At 36.4% G+C, this 16,689-nt stretch overlaps 1 protein-coding gene and 1 pseudogene across 2 annotated transcripts; both read right to left on the reverse strand.

Moving 5' to 3' along the window:
• Positions 1–1,600: 1,600 nt before the first annotated feature.
• On the reverse strand, positions 1,601–4,113 carry LOC121268303 (annotated as a pseudogene).
• LOC121268304 (fasciclin-like arabinogalactan protein 17) lies at positions 1,601–16,212 on the reverse strand. Of its 2 annotated transcripts, none has more exons than XM_041172517.1 (3): positions 14,670–16,212; positions 12,960–13,066; positions 1,601–1,912 (listed from the first exon to the last, which is right to left on the reverse strand). In XM_041172517.1, exons 1-2 carry the CDS (start codon positions 16,000–16,002, stop codon positions 12,993–12,995), a joined length of 1,407 nt encoding a protein of 468 aa, XP_041028451.1. In that variant the 5' UTR covers positions 16,003–16,212; the 3' UTR covers positions 1,601–1,912; positions 12,960–12,992. The 2 variants fall into 2 exon arrangements, with proteins under 2 accessions (XP_041028451.1, XP_041028450.1); XM_041172516.1 differs by lacking the exon at positions 1,601–1,912 and adding an exon at positions 12,692–12,873.
• Between the last annotated feature and the right edge of the window lie 477 nt (positions 16,213–16,689).

Here is a 16,689-nt window from a genome sequence, read left to right on the forward strand (position 1 = left end):
ATATTATTTTTTAATATTATTATTATTTTAAAATTTGAAAAAGTTAAATTATTTATTATATTTTGTATTAAAATTTAAAAAAAATATAATAATAAATTAAGATGAATTAAGATGAGTTGATGGTCAGACAGAAGTCTCATAAATTTTATACACATTTTTTTGTAAAAAAATAATTTTTTTTTTTATATTTTTTAAGATGGAATCTAATTATTACTTATATAAAATTTATCCATTTAAGATTTGTACTAATTATTTTTTAATCAAAAATTCTATTTACAATTCTGAGTAAGAAACTAAGTATGCAGTCACATTGATAAATAGGGGTAAAAGAAAAAAAATCATTATTTTAAAAATAATATTATTAAAATTTTAAAATTTTTTTAAACATAACTGTATGAGTTTGTATGAGTAGTTTCTATTTGAGGATTATATATGGACTAACTCTTTCTCAATTCTCACACTATGTACGGAAAGAGAGGTTAAGGTCCTTTTTAGATGATGAGATGAAATTATATAATTTTAAATAAAAATTAAAAGTTAAATAAAATATTATTATAATATTATTATTATTTTCATATTTAAAGAAATTAAATTATTTATTATATTTTATGAAGATCGTAATAAAGAGATAAAAATAAAATTATTTCAATATCCAAACCATCCAATAAGAGAGGTTCTTTTGCAGTTTTTTTCTTCCTCATTACAGTACTTCCTGCCCTTGGCAATTTTGATGGGTTTACAATTCATCAGGCATGGCTTTTGTATACGTAAAAATTCTGTCTCAATCTCATGTCGAAAGTACCGATGCAATGCATCATAGCGTGTGCGCTCCGAAACTTCCTCGTCTTATTTTTTTATAGCCGAAGCTGGTTTTGCTGTTTTTTTTTTAGTTTATCTTCCCAACCTGCCTTAACGTGTCATCCATTTAAGTTGTATTCAATTTATCATTGACCAAACTGAAAGATTCTTTTAATGTTTTTGGAGTCAAAATTTACTCAAACCCGATAATGTTTTAGGGGAGCAATTATTCACGTGTTGATCGCATTGTCTGGTCTCATAGCCACCGTCATTTGGTTTCATTTCTTTCTAATCAAATCCAGCGTTTGTTTAGTTTGGACTCTAACCCCCCAACCAAATCCTGAGAATATGCCCTCCAACCACTGAATTTCATACTAATATACCAATGTAAAAAACAAAAATATTCTGGGTGAGCAAACAAAAGTACGACAGTGTCGTCGAGCCTCAGCTACATACCAAGCTGTGTATCAGAACCAGGCTCGGTCTATTTCAGATATTTTCTGCATATAAATATAATATTTAAATCCCCCAATAATTAATATTGTCTACAGCTAATATATGGGATTCAGATTCTATATCTCTCTCTTTTCTTTTTTCTTTTTTTTTTTTCTAAATGAACATGCCCCAAAAACTAACCAACAATTGACCTACAGCCTGTTTTTCATCTCTATTACTAAATGACAAGGAACACCACATCCTTAGAGGACCCATCAGCTCTGCTGTCTCCAATCAGCAAAATAATAAAGCGCACAACCACCAACCTAATTGTCACCACAGTTTCAACTTCAATGGAGAATGTACATCCCAAACCAATACGATAGTCCAATTTCATACACAATCTTAATATGACAGTAAAGAATATTTACGTTTCAGTGTGATTTACGAGCAATGGATTCACAAACAGGCCAAAATAAAAAAACACAGCTTAGTCATGAAATTCCAACATCTTGGGAGGTTGTTTTATGCATTATACAGAGACTGCGGATCAAAGAGGGAAAAAAAATCGTGATTATGGTATTTATAGCCAAAAAACAGAGACCTTTCTCTTCTGCAACGTAAACGCTCCCTCCAATTAACTATGCATCCATTGTATTAGATGGAATTCATCCTACAACTGCATATAACAGAAATTACTTAGCTAAGGAAACCTATTTGAATCAAATTAGAAAGAATGTAAAGGAGGTGTCTTTACCATTTATGAACTGTTTACAAGACATCATTTTTCCTTCTGGGTTTTGTATATTCATTGACAAGTAGATAAACGGGAATCCTGTCCAAAAGCTCCAAGCATCCTACATGCTACTTCCAGCAACTTCCCTGTCATAAGAAATTAGGTACAACTTAAGTCAAACACAAGATAGAAACCTTCTAGTTCTACATCACATCCGTAAAAACTTAAGTAACTCCTCCTCAGCATGGACCTAGTCCACGAAAATTGTGGCATCATCTCCATTTCACTTCTCACCGACACATTTAATTCACTCAACGTTGCTCTCATCAGAAACCCAAAAATCCACTACGATCCACTATCAACACAACGCAGGTCAAAACCCATCATCCCCAACATGTTCACACCAAACAGAAACCCTGAAATTGGTCGGGATAACTGGGACGAGAATAGCATATCTCCGACAAATAATATCCCATCAACTCGGAAGTTTCAGTTTCCCCTACTAACCTAAGCCAAAAAAGCATATGACTGTGCCTGGTGTTCAAATTCAGTACCGGATGAAACTAACCCATACTACTTACCCGCCCGCGCCTATTATTAGAAAGAACCAACCACGAACTAATTAAACAAAGAAACTAGCAGTATTACATAAGAAGTTAACCGATCAATAATGGAGGAACTTAACAAGTACAATACCTCTTCTTGGCTTGGTGACAACCTTGACAACTGGAGCTGTTTTCTTCTCTGTCTTCAGCTCCTCCTCCTCCTCCGCTGGGAACAAAACACCGTCAATTCCTTGCACAGAAATTCTCCCGTCTGTGTAAATATCGGGGTCGAACAGATATGCCGACCCATCTCCCTGCCCGAATTTGACAGAACCATCAGCCTCCTGAGCCACAACCTTGTGCGGCAACCTCAGAGTATCGTAACGGACCTTTCCAAACCTCCTCACCGCATTGTACATACTCTCCTCGGTCTGATACTCCGGTATGATATGGTAGTATATTATTTGCTCCGGTGCACCGGGCTCGCTCAATTGATCCGTCGTCAGCTTCGACATGGCCTCGTCGTTAGGAGCCAAGACGGTCAAAACGTACCCCTCGGAGACCAACCTTCCCATTTCGGTGGCTAGGGAGGTTAGATTCACCAAAATATCGGCCATCTCGTTGTAACCACCGTAATGCAAAAGGGTGTGGATAAAGTCCTTGACCTGGCGCATACCATTGAAGTGACCGTGGGGTCCTCCGGGTCCTGGCGCCGGTGCCGGAGCCAGGGATGGGCCTGGTGCCAATGCGTCGTAAATCGGAAGAACCGGCGGGGCTCCGGCCGGGACAGGTGCTGCCGGTTTCTTCAAGCGGTGGGTCCTGGGGTCCACCTCGGGTGCGCCCTCCGGTAAGACTGCGGAAATCGACCGCAGATTCCTTCTCCGGTTGAAATCCTCCTGTACGGATCGGGGAATCAGCATCCGTTCGATCCCGTGGATTACACCGTCAGGGCGGATGACGTCATCCGGTCGAACAATTTCGGCAGAGTCGATGATTCTCTTGCCGGAACCCTGGCTTCTCAAATATACGTGATCATTACAGAGGTTTGGGTGCCGAACCGGCCCAGAAGACTGGCGGGGCCACTCGTCCGAACCGATTCGTCTGGGAACAATGTGGAACATCAAGAGGGTCTGGAGGGACTTGAGGTTCCCGGGAGCGAGCAAGAAGCGCTTGAACTCGGGGTCGAGTCCTCGCTCGAGAGCTTCATTTCTCGGCGCGAAGATGGTGATGTTGTGTTTCCCACGGCTTCCTCGAGGGTTTGTAAAAGAAGGGCTTTCTCCACGAGTTCAGCGAGCTCAGTGTAATGCGAATCGAGGAGGGCCACGAGGACCGAGTTGGAATTTATCTGGCCCGAGCTACCAGAAGAAGAAGATTTAGAGATTGGACTTTGTGGCAATGTCACATGGGTTGCCGAAACTGAAAGAATGAAGAGGGCGAAGAAGAAGGAAACAAGTTTGGAGACACCATAGAGGTGGAGATCCATGGCGCTCATAGAAACCAAGAACTTAGACTCGCACTGTCTGGCCTGATGTTTTAGCATTGAAACAGTAAAGTGGGCGGGTGGGTTTTGCTTGGAGAAGAAACGCGCGGAGGAAGAGAGAGAAGTGAAAGCTAAGACATTTTATGGTGGGTTCAAACAGGCTGGATGTACGGCCCACACGGTAGTGACAGGCATCACGAGCTGGACGGCTTCAAGCTCCTAGGTAGTCCCCAACTCCAAGCCACCGCTTTCTGTTTTGAGCCACCATTTTTTCATGTCAAAGCAAACACCGAAATTCTGCTGCTTTATTAGTTAAAAGTAATATCTTATTTTTATTTTTATTTGATTTTATAAATACTTACATTGTGTTTTAAATTTTTTTATTAAAAGAATGGAGTAATAATGACCAATAACACTTTAAGAGGCCGAGAAAAAACAAAATTATCCAAAGATTTTCTAATTTTAGAGAATTAATAGATTTAATACTATATTTCTCTTCCTCTTATTTAGCTTCTTAAGAGTATGAAAAATTAATTAATTACAAAAAGATTTTGTAAAAATACAATCTAGCATGATTCAATATGATTCGTTAGATTATAAAATTATTTTTATTATAAAGAAAAATTTAAAATATAATATAAAATTATATCAGTTTATAAATTTATTTTTATAAAATTTCTCTATAATTATAAAAATTTTATATTATCATTATATTTTTATCATATATTGTAGTGATGTCATAAGAAATTGATGAATATTGTAATATCAATAAGATAGAAGGACAAGGTGACAATAATTAAATATATTACAATTTTATTAAAATAAGAGAAATGAATGATAATAAAAATATGATAGTGATAGGTATACTATCTATTTATTACTCAAGTGTATTTTAATTTTTTTTTATCATTTTTTTGAAATATTTTTTAATATCTTTAATTATTAAGAAAAAATTAAAAAATATATAATTTTACTAATTGTACTTCATTAATTATTAAATAAAATAAAAAATTTAAAAAAATAAATATAAAAAAATAAATAGATAATAATTAAATAATAAAATAATAACCTATCATTATTCATAAAAAATAAGAGAAGGTAGGTGGGACAAAACTATCAAGTGCAGGTGGGTGAGGCTCAGGTGTCCAAGCAGAAGCCGAGTCTGAAGGAGCTCAAAAGGAAAGGTGTCGGTGTCTGAAAGCTGGAATGTAAAAATCAAATAAATACCCTCAATTTTACTCCAAGTTTACAAATTTCCAGATGTCGCCTTTAGCGTGCGCGGGATGCGTGCATTTGGTGGCTTCTCTGTGGGTAATGTATAAAAACGGCGACGTTCTATCTGACAGCAGATACTTTGTCACTGTCAGAGTCTCATCGACGATGTGTTTAATTGAAATACTATAATATTTAATGATTTTACACGTTTTTATTAGACAAATTTAAATAACCAACGTGATTTGTCTTTTGGACTTATAAATCATTATAAATTTTCTGTTTCAACTTTAATCAAATGTGTCCTCCCGTTATCTTTTAGTTACTAAATTATTAATGCTTTGCTTGTTCTCACATATCACACTATATTTATTTTAATTTTTTAATTTTTTTTTAAATTTAAATTTTTTATTTTATTCTTTTTAAACTAATTAATTTCTTCTACTAATTATTCATACACTATATATTTAGTAAAAGGAAAAAAATTAAAAATTTTGTATAATATGTGGCGTGAGTTTGTGAGAATGATGAGTAGAATTTTTTAATAATTAAATTTTTTAAAGTATCGTATCACGTGATATAAAAAAGGAAAAGTGAAAGAAAATTATAAATAAAACCAAATATTTTAAAAAACGAAAACTAAAAATACAGATAAGTCTGAAAAAAATTAAAGCATGAAAATTGTAAAATAAAATGAGAATAAAACATTTAAAATGTTGAAAGTGGGCTTTCAACATTTAACCAAATAATGCAGATTTCTCGATTCACGCGTTATGATTAAAAAAAAAAAATTGTCTATCAATCTTAACCCACTTTTTAAATTAAACTGATTTTTTTTAATTATTTTAATTAATTATTGTTCTGATATAGTCTTAGGAACACATGATGCATTTAGTCGGACATGATGTAAGCTTTGGACTATCCAAATTGACAAAAACAACTTGGAATAATAAGTTGTCAGATAATTTGTCCATGCTCAATGGCTAAATCCATAAAATAATCCAAGGACCTATTATTCTAATTTTTTTTTAAAAAATAAGACAATCGTGGTTACTGAATAGTAAAAAAAGATAAATAATATTTACAGTCGTGAAGTGAGCAAATATTATTGACAGGATCACACTTAGTACAAAATCAACAAGGATCAACACAAAATCAGCAACACCATGATTTTAGGAATTAGCCATTGTAAATTCTTTTCATTCTTTATTAGTTATCATAGAAAGCTTAGTCTCATATATCTATTTATTTGTCAATTCTTTTATCATAAAAAACAGTTCCATAAATAAAAGGTTCATATTTTTGTAAGTTTGATATCGTATCAGCCTAACCACGATCCTCTCTCTACTACCTACATGGTCTCTTCTTCAAACCCTAACCATCCTTATTCCTCCATGTATCTCCTTCATCCATCTGATTCTTCTAGCTTTATACTTGTTTTTGGCCTTCTTATAAGGGATAATTTTTCCAAATGGCAGAAAGCCATGGAACTCATTCCCCCATCACCGATATTTTTTCTATTCCTTTTTAGGAAGAGCAACAGCGTCTCTTCCACATTTGGCCACCATCATCAGACTCATTGGTCTTTGTCGTCCACTCCACTGGCTTCGTGAAACCCACCCTCCAATGCATGGAATGCGACAAAACAGGTAACCTGCGTGACTGTTGCTGGCGGATCGTCGGTTCCCCACCAGACCGAGAACCACGAAACAAGCAGCGACCATCTCTCTTTGGCAAACCACCCTCTGGTTTGTCGCCAGTGGTTAATCAAGCCTCCACCTCCTCTGTTTCATCGTCGGTGCATGGTTTGTTAGCGGATTTATACCAAAAGTTGCTCGATTTACTCGCTCAGACCACCTCATTAGCCAACTTTGTGGGTAATGTTTCCTCATTTCTTACATTTGACAATAGTCGTGATTGGGTCATGGATAGTGGTGTCAGCAACCACATGTGCCACGATCGAAGCCTCGTCACCAACCCTTCTTCTTCCTCTTCTGAGAAACACGTCCGCTTACCCATAGGCCACACACTTCATATAGAAGGTGTCGGCACTTGTTTTTTTACCTCAACCCTAAGTTTGCAAAATGTCTTTTATGTCCCTCGATTTTCTTTTAATCTCCTACTTGTCCTTCAGCTTACAACTAATCATTATTGTATTGTTTATTTTTCCTCTACCAACTGTTTTTTTCAGGACCCACACTCGACGAGGTTGATTGGAGCGGGTGAGCTTTGCAATGAGTTTTATGTGTACTGGCCCAAACCCATTATGGCCCTCTCAACGCAAACTACTGCGAATAAAACCTTATGGCACCAATGCCAAGGTCATCATTCCCGCTTAATTACTCCTAGTCTTTTAAATAATCCATGTATTATATCTGATTTTGATGCATATGCTCATTCTGAGCACACAAGACTACATTTTCTTTCTCATGCTAATAAATGTACTTTTATTTTTAATCACATTTTTTGTGATATATGAGGTGGTTATCATACTTATTCACTATGTGGTGCTCATTACTTTCTTACAATAATTGATAATTTTCCATGCACTATTTGGATCTATCTCATGCGTTATAAATCTGAGGCTTATACTCACCTCATGCATTTCTTTGCACTTATCCAAAATCGGTTCAATACCATGATTAAAATAATTAGAATTGATAATGGATAAGAATTTATTTCCCACAAATTCAAACCTATCCTCATGATCACGACATCATTCATGAACGTACTTGTGCTGAAACTCTACAACAAAATAGCTTTGCGGAACGTAAACACTAGCATCTCCTGAATGTCGCTCGCATTCCCTGTTTTCAAGCTCACTTACCTTTGAAATTTTGTAGTGAATGTGTCCTCGCTGCTGCCTATCTCATCAACAATACACCAAGTCGTATCCCCAAAACAAATCTCCATTTGAACTTTTTTTCGACACGTCATCCACCTATGATCACCTTCGCGTGTTCGATTATCTTTGTTACGCTCAAGCCCTCCATACTTCCCGTGATAAATTTTATCCTCATGCCTCTAAAAGTGTCTTTCTCAACTATCCTAGCACTCATAAAGCATACAAGCTTTATAATCTCGACACTCAAGCCATCTTCTATTCTCGTAATGTCACATTCCATGAACAATAGTTTCTCTTTCAAAAAATTCTTGATCTTACACATACATCCCTCCTTGTCCTTCCTCTCTCTGTCCCTGAGCCTATATTGTCGTCTCCTTCTCCAACTTCTTCCATGAGTACCCCTAACCCAACCCATCCTCCCACTTCTCTTTACCCTCCCCGCATAACTACTCGACTAGCATATCTTCAAAATTATGTCTGCTCGTCCCTATACACGAAGCCCACAACATCCTCAGGTACTTATCACCATTTATCTATTTTTCTTGTATATTCTCATTTCCCACATTTTCACCTTACTTTTTTTATTGCTCTCACTACTTCTGTTGAAATTTTCTGCTATTCTATTGCTCTTCGTAATTCCCTTTGGTGTCAAGCTATGTCTTCTAAACTTCGTACTCTTGAAGATAATTCTACTTGGACACTTGAGCCACTACCTCCTGGTAAGAAACTTATTGGTTGTAAATAGATATTTAAAACTAAGCTTAAAGCGGATGGCTCCATCGAAAGATACAAAGTTCAGTTAATAGCCAAAGGCTATACTCAAGTTAAAGGCCTCGACTACTATGAGACTTTTTCTCTCATTGCCAAAATGACTACTGTTCGGTGTTTGTTGGATGTCGCTGCTCCGCAACAATAGATCATTCATCAACTTGACGTCAACAATGTCTTCTTACATGGTGAACTTGATGAGGAAGTCTACATGACACCACCTCCCAGTTATTGTCCCAAGGGGGAGACCCGTGTTTGTCGTCCCTCAAATCCCCCTACGGCCTCAAATAAGCATCTCGCAATTGATTTTTTAAACTAACCACTGTGCTTCTTGCTGTAGGTTTTTCTCAATCTCGAACAGATCATGCTTTATTCACCTTGGTCACTTTCACCAGTATCACTATTGTTCTCATCTATGTTAATGATATTCTGGTTGTTGGTAATGCTCTATCACAAATCGAGATTTTCAAAGGTGTTCTCTCCACACACTTCAAAACCAAATATCTCGAACCTCTCAAATATTTTCTTGGTCTCGAAGTTGCTCGTTCACCGAAAGGCATATTCCTTAATTAACAAAAATATGCTCTTGATATTTTATCTGACAATGGACAACATGGTGCCCGGATCGCCCACTTTCTCATTGAACAAAACTTAAAGTTCACCAATCACGACATAACTCTTCTTCCCAATCCTTGTACCTATTGATGACTTGTTGGGCATCTCATCTACCTGACTATCACACATCCTGATATTGTATTTACAGTAAACATCCTCAATCAGTTTATGCATGCTCCTTTTGTTTCTCGCATGCAAGCTGTCACTCGTGTTATTCGTTATATCAAAGGTAGTCTAGGGCAATACATTTTTTCCTCCTCTTCCAACGATTTACATGTTATTGCCTACACTGATTCAGATTGGGCCAGCTGTCCTACTATCCGTTACTCCATCATAGGATATACTTCATTCATCTAGGCATGAGTCCATTTCCTGGCGTACAAAAAAATAAACGACAGTGGCACATTCTTCCACTAAAGCTTAATATCGTGCCATGACCGTCACCACTTGCTCCTCACCTGGTTGAAACAGCTCCTCACTCATTCTGAGCTCATCAGCTTACATTGTGACAATCAATCTACCCACCACATCGCTCACAATACTGTGTTTCATGAGTGCACCAAACATTTTGAGATTGACTGTTGCATTATTCGTGATAAGATTCGGTCGGCCTCCTTACAACTGTTCATACCTTCTCCCATCAGCAAGTTGCCTACATTTTTACCAAAACATTAGGACGAGAACTCTTTCATCATTTTTTACACGTTAGACATTACATATCTCCATGCACCAACTTGAGGAATTAGCAACACCAGCAAGGATCACACTTAGCACAAAATCAACAAGAATCAACACAAAATCAATAACACCATGATTTTAAGAATTAGCTATTGTAAATTCTTTCCGTACTTTGTTAGTTACCATACAAAGATTAGTCTCATGTATCTATTTATCTTAAAAAACAGTTTTAAAAATAAAAGGTTTATATTTTTGTAAGTTTGACAAGTCTCGTACAATCTGTTTGAAAAAAATAAATAAATATGATATTAATATAAAAAAAATTAATTTTTTAATAATAAATATTATTATTATTTTTAAATAATTGCGTGATACTTTCATAATATACAGTTTGACATTACTCATCCCTGCCCTGTACAAATACAAGCGTGTTAGATGGACTGGCCAGGCTCCAGCCACGCTGATTCTGATCTAGCTGGTTATTCAGTGTGCCATCAGCAAGCAGAAACAGAAACAGAAACAGAAAGTGTGGAGGGAGGAGAATGGGCAGCTCAGCTAGCTGACCCACTCATCCGTGGCCTTTGTCTCTATCCTTTAAAATTAAATCTCATTTTAAGAGTAGGGCAAGATTTTGTTCCATTATCACTCGTAATTTCTGCAAAAGAAAAAAGAAATAATGGGAATTATATTAATGGATTATCTTTGAAATAAAAGATTATTACTCCAAAATTACCTTCATAATTTAAACTCAAAATAAAGCAAAAGAAAAAGGACTAGTATATTGACTCTCTATAACGAACATTACATTTACCTGCTACGTTCAGTTCTTCCATTTCATGAGCCTTTTCCACGATGGATTACTTGCACAGATGAACCCACTGACATTCAGAACAAAGTTTTTGTTTGTGTTATGCTTTTTGTATGAACCTAACGTAAACCAGCTCGGATTTGAATCAAGTATTAAAAAGTCAAATCCATTTTTAGTTTACCTCCAAAAAGGAATAGAAAATGCTCCAGAAATTGGTGAAGGATTCGAGGAACACCCACGAAGGAAAAATCAAGCTGTGAATTCCCCGATCCAATTTCTGAGATTATCTCCGTTTACCAGTAATTATTATGGTAGGGTCGTAAAGAGTAATGTTATATATCATATTTTTATATTATTTTTATTAAAATATGATATATTTATTATTATTAAATAATAAAAAAATATGTAATAAATAATTATCTAATAATGATAAATATAATACATTATATTTAATGGGATGAAAATAAAATAATAAAAAATTTTCTTAAAGGAAAAACAGCAGAGTGGGTCTAAGCCCATCATTTACCCATCCCGGGGCCCCTTTTCGCACAAACATCAGGAGTTCGAAAAGGTTGGATCTTCCATTGGTAAATGGTAAAGAAATTCAACTGCCGAGTCAAGCCCAACCCACGCATATCGTTTTCCATTTTGCATAATTTTAGGGAAAATTTTAGCAAAGATGAAATTTGGATCAAATATCAGTCCGTCTTTTAGAATCCGAATGGATAGTAATAAAAATAAGGAATTAGTTTTTTTTTTTTTTTATAAATGTTTTAGTCGATTATGTAAAAATAAATTTATAAATCAATATAATTTCATCAATTTATAAAAAGATATTGATACATCTATAAACGAATTATATAAAAATAATTTTATAAATTGATGTGATTTTATCTAATCTGTAAAATTTATTTTTTAATAAAAATAATTTTATAATCTGATAAATTATTTTAAGTCATATCGATTTATATGATTATTTTTATATAATATAATATTTTCCTAATGTAAAACCTCTCTCTTTTTTAACTGACGTGGGCAGAGGAACATGGTACAATCCTCTCATTATTAGGCTGACACTGAAAGTGAACAATTTATTAAAACCGAATTCTATTCTTCAAATTAATTAGTGGGTAGTTTATCTCATCAACAATTTATAGTATTTAAAATGCGTTAAAATATGATAAATATTTCAATCAAGAATGAGAGATGTTCCATCCCCATTTAAGTATAGAAGCTTTATTATCTACCCACCACGAGCTTTGCATATACAATTAAAGTCAAAGTAATGTATATATAATCGTAAAATATGTAACTGTCATATAATCATTTAAAAAATTATTATTATTAATAAATTAATTTATTTTTATATAAATCTCATATTTATTTATATTTTCAAAATAATTATATAACAATTACGATTGTAACTATTATATCTATCATTTTTTTAAGACAATGCAAAAGTCCAAAATATATTGTCGGTGAGGGGAAGAAAAGTAGGATAGGGAAGCTTCAATAACCTAAACTTAGACAGATGGCAGATGCTTTTCGTTCAACAAAAACAAAAGTTACATGTATTTGAATACGAACCCTTCTACTTTCTCCTCTTCCATTTCTTGTCGTCCTCTAAATCATCAAAATTGCAAATCAAGCAACCATTACCATCGCAACTTTATTTCTTCGACAGAGACGAAGGTCCAATTTCACAAAAAAACAAAATGAGTGACGAAAATTGTAGATCTTGGAGGGTTATTTTGCATACAGAGACGATGAATAAGAGATAAAATAATGGAAAAATATATATATATTATGTGTGTAATTACAGTATTTATAACCAAAAAAAGAACAGTGAAAGCTCTCTCTTCTGTGGGTTTTCAAGGAAGTGTTGAGATATATACGCCGCCCCCTCTTCCAATGATCTATGCATCCATTTTATTAGATGGAATTATGCTACAACTGCATATAAACACAAAAATACTCAGCCGAATAAGCAAAAACCTAAAATATGAGAGAACATTGCAACAGATGATTAAAGTATTTACCATTTATCAAGTGTTTACAGGTTTTGTGCATTTTCATTGACATGTAGATAAATGAGAATTCTGACCGAAAGCTCCAAGCATTCTACATGCCACTTCCAGCAATTTCCCTGCGAGATATACAATTTAAGTCAACACAAGGTGAACCATCTACATCACATGCATCTATTTTATTTGAAGAAGTCCCCGTTAAGATAGAATTCTTCAACTTTAAGGTCGGGTTTTGATAGTTAAATGAGATGAGATAGTTTTAAATGAAAGTTAAATAAAATATATTTTTTAATATTATTCTTATTTTAGAATTTAAAAAAATTAAATTATTTATTATATTTTATGAGAAAATTTATAAAAATTATAATGATAAAATAAAATGAAAGAGGGAAATAATTTTGATATCCGAACTAAGCCAAATTACAAGACAAATATAAGATCTCAATGTCAAATCTCTCTCTCTCTCTATACACACACACACAAGGTGCACATGCCAGCTGATTAGAAAGAATATGAAATAAATAATAAAAGAAACCCTAAAAAGACAGCAAAATTAATTAATAATGGACAGGCTTTCGTTGGCACTTGGCAGCGAAGGCGTGGTGGGGGAGGCAGAATGTGGCTCACAGCTTGGCAGGCCTGGATTTTCAGGGTTTTATGTTATTTTTATATTTTTTAATGCTTTTTTAGTCACGCGGATTCCTTGGTGGCAAGGCCATCAACCCCTTAAATAATTGAAAGAATTAGTTGAGGAACCTTCACAATCACCGTTACTTTTTTCTTTCTTTCTTTTGTGAGATCATCTTTCATCGTTACTTCTCACCGACAAATTCAGGTACTCTGTATCTCTCTATCTTAGAGAGTGCCTACGGGTGTATCGACTACAGAAACTAAGGCCTCCTTTATTTAAAAATATCTTATTTCATCTCATCTCATTTTATTATTATAATTTTTTTAAATTTTTATATAAAATAAAATAAATAATTCAAAATTTTTAATCTTAAAATAAAAATAATATTAAAAAATATATTCTAATAATATTTTATTTAACTTTTTCAACTTTAATTTTATCTCATCAAAACAAACTAACCCTAAGTGCTTCCAGCTAAAAAGCTAACCCATCTTTAAACAGACGGCCAAACTAAATGAAGCACAACAAAAAGGTACAAGAAAGAGGACTACTTTCACTGAATCCATCAATGATGGCATCAGGTAATAGTTTCTCTGTTGTGCAGCATTAACAATACTGCCTGGCCTATCTTTGTATCAGTCAAGATGCCAAAAGACGCAGCCATATATGATTAATTCCTGTTCCATGATTCCATACATCCCACCACCACAATTGGCTATCAACACCGCAGTACCGGAAATCGACAACTGGGTCCGGCACAACTTCTACATGCTCTTGCCAAACCTACCAAGTTCGGTAAGAGACCGGCAAAAGAATAACCTATTTCCGACTAATATTACTCATTTCGTACTCAAAGATTAAATCATGTCACGTCTTTCATTGATAATCTAATCCCCTCCAAAAAAAAAGCATCTGAATGTGCCATGGTACTCAAAACCAGTATCAGATCAAACTATCAATTACTCAAGCGCGCCTAACATTAGAAAGAATAAAACGCGAACTGAAAACACCAATTGACAACAATAGAACGTTATGTAAGCAATTAACCAACACCACAGGTTTAAGAATGGAGGAAGGTAACGGTAACATACCTCTTCTAGGCTTGGTGACGACCTTGACAACTGGAGCTGTTTTCTTCTCTGTCTTTACCTCCTCCTCCTCCTCCGCTGGGAACAAAACCCCATCAATCCCTTGTACAGAAATTCTCCCGTCCGTGTAAATATCGGGGTCGAACAGATATGCCGATCCATCTCCCTGCCCGAATTTCACGGATCCATCAGCCTCCTGAGCCACAACCTTGTGCGGCAACCTCAGAGTATCGTAACGGACCTTTCCAAACCTTCTCACCGCATTGTACATACTCTCCTCGGTCTGATACTCGGGTATGATATGGTAGTATATTATCTGCTCCGGTGCACCGGGCTCGCTCAATTGGTCCGTCGTCAGCTTCGCCATGGCCTCGTCGTTAGGAGCCAAGACGGTCAAAACGTATCCTTCGGAGACCAACCTTCCCATTTCAGTGGCTAGGGAAGTTAGATTAACCAAAATATCTGCCATCTCGTTGTAACCACCGTAATGCAAAAGGGTGTGGATGAAGTCCTTGACCTGGCGCATACCATTGAAGTGACCATGGGGTCCTCCGGGTCCGGGCGCCGGGGCCGGAGCCAGGGATGGGCCCGGTGCCAGTGCGTCGTAAATAGGCAGTACCGGTGGGGATCCAGCCGGAACCGGTGCTACTGGTTTCTTCAACCTGTGGGTCCTGGGGTCCACCTCTGGTGCGCCCTCCGGTAAGACCGCGGAAATCGACCGCAGATTCCTTCTCCGGTTGAAGTCCTCCTGCACGGATCGGGGAATCAGCAGCTGTTCGATCCCGTGGATCACGCCGTCGGGGCGGACGACGTCGTCCGGTCGAACAATCTCGGCGGTGTCGATGATTCTCTTGCCGGAAGCGTGGCTACTCAAATGTACATGATCGTTACAGAGGTTAGGGTGCCGAACCGTACCTGAAGACTCGCGGGGCCACTCGTCGGAACCGATTCGTCTGGGAATAATGTGGAACATCAAGAGGGTCTGGAGGGACTTGAGGTTCCCGGGTTCAAGCAAGAAGCGCTTGAATTCGGGGTCGAGTCCTCGCTCGAGAGCTTCATTTCGCGGCGCAAAGATGGTGATGTTATATTTACCCACGGCTTCCTCGAGAGTCTGTAAAAGAAGGGCTTTCTCCACGAGTTCAGCGAGCTCGGTGTAATGCGAATCCAGGAGGGCCACAAGGACCGAGTTGGAATTTATCTGGCCCGAGCTACCAGAAGAGGATTTAGAGACTGGGATTTGAGGCAATGCGGCATGGGTTGCCGAAATTGAAAGAAGGAAGAGGGTGAAGGAGGAGAAAAATACGAGCTTGGAGACACCATAGATGTGGGAATCCATGGCTCTCAAATAGAACAACAAATTAAACTGTGTCTCTCTATCGCTCACACTCACACTCTCTGTATCTCTCTTTCTGGGTCTGGACTCTAGTATTTTAGCTTTGCATCAGTAAAGTGAGGGTGGGTTTGCTTGGAGAGGAGAAAAGAGAGGCAGAGAGAGAGAGAGAGAGAGACGGTGGAGAAGGGGGAAGAGAGAGAGAGAGAGAGAGAGAGAGAAGCGGAGTTAAGACTCGTAAAGAAAAGAGTAGGGAGAAGACTTGTGATGTTGTGTCTGTGTGTAATCAGGTTCCAACAGGCTGGATGTGGGGACCACATCCACATGGCGACTGGCATCACCAGCTGCGCCGCTTCTAATTCCCCCTTTCAGGCTTCAAGCCATTTAGCCATTACGCCCTTATTTTGATCTGTCATTGAACATCCATTGTTTCATCATTCATGTCACGCAAATACTCAAATTGACTATAAAAAGGAGAAAAAGAAGAACAAATATTCCTTAGTCAATTAGCTATTGTTTCATATCCTTTGATGATATTGCAATTGAATAACTATATTACAAGGTCACTACACTACACATAGTATAAATTAATTTAAAAAATAAAATTTAAAATTTAAATCTAATAAATTAAATTATGTCATGTAAATAGTATATTGTATAACGACTTTAAAATAACATTTTTCATTACAATTA

This window comes from Juglans microcarpa x Juglans regia, chromosome 5S (assembly GCF_004785595.1).
Source record: "Juglans microcarpa x Juglans regia isolate MS1-56 chromosome 5S, Jm3101_v1.0, whole genome shotgun sequence".
Classification (NCBI taxonomy): Eukaryota; Viridiplantae; Streptophyta; class Magnoliopsida; order Fagales; family Juglandaceae; genus Juglans; species Juglans microcarpa x Juglans regia.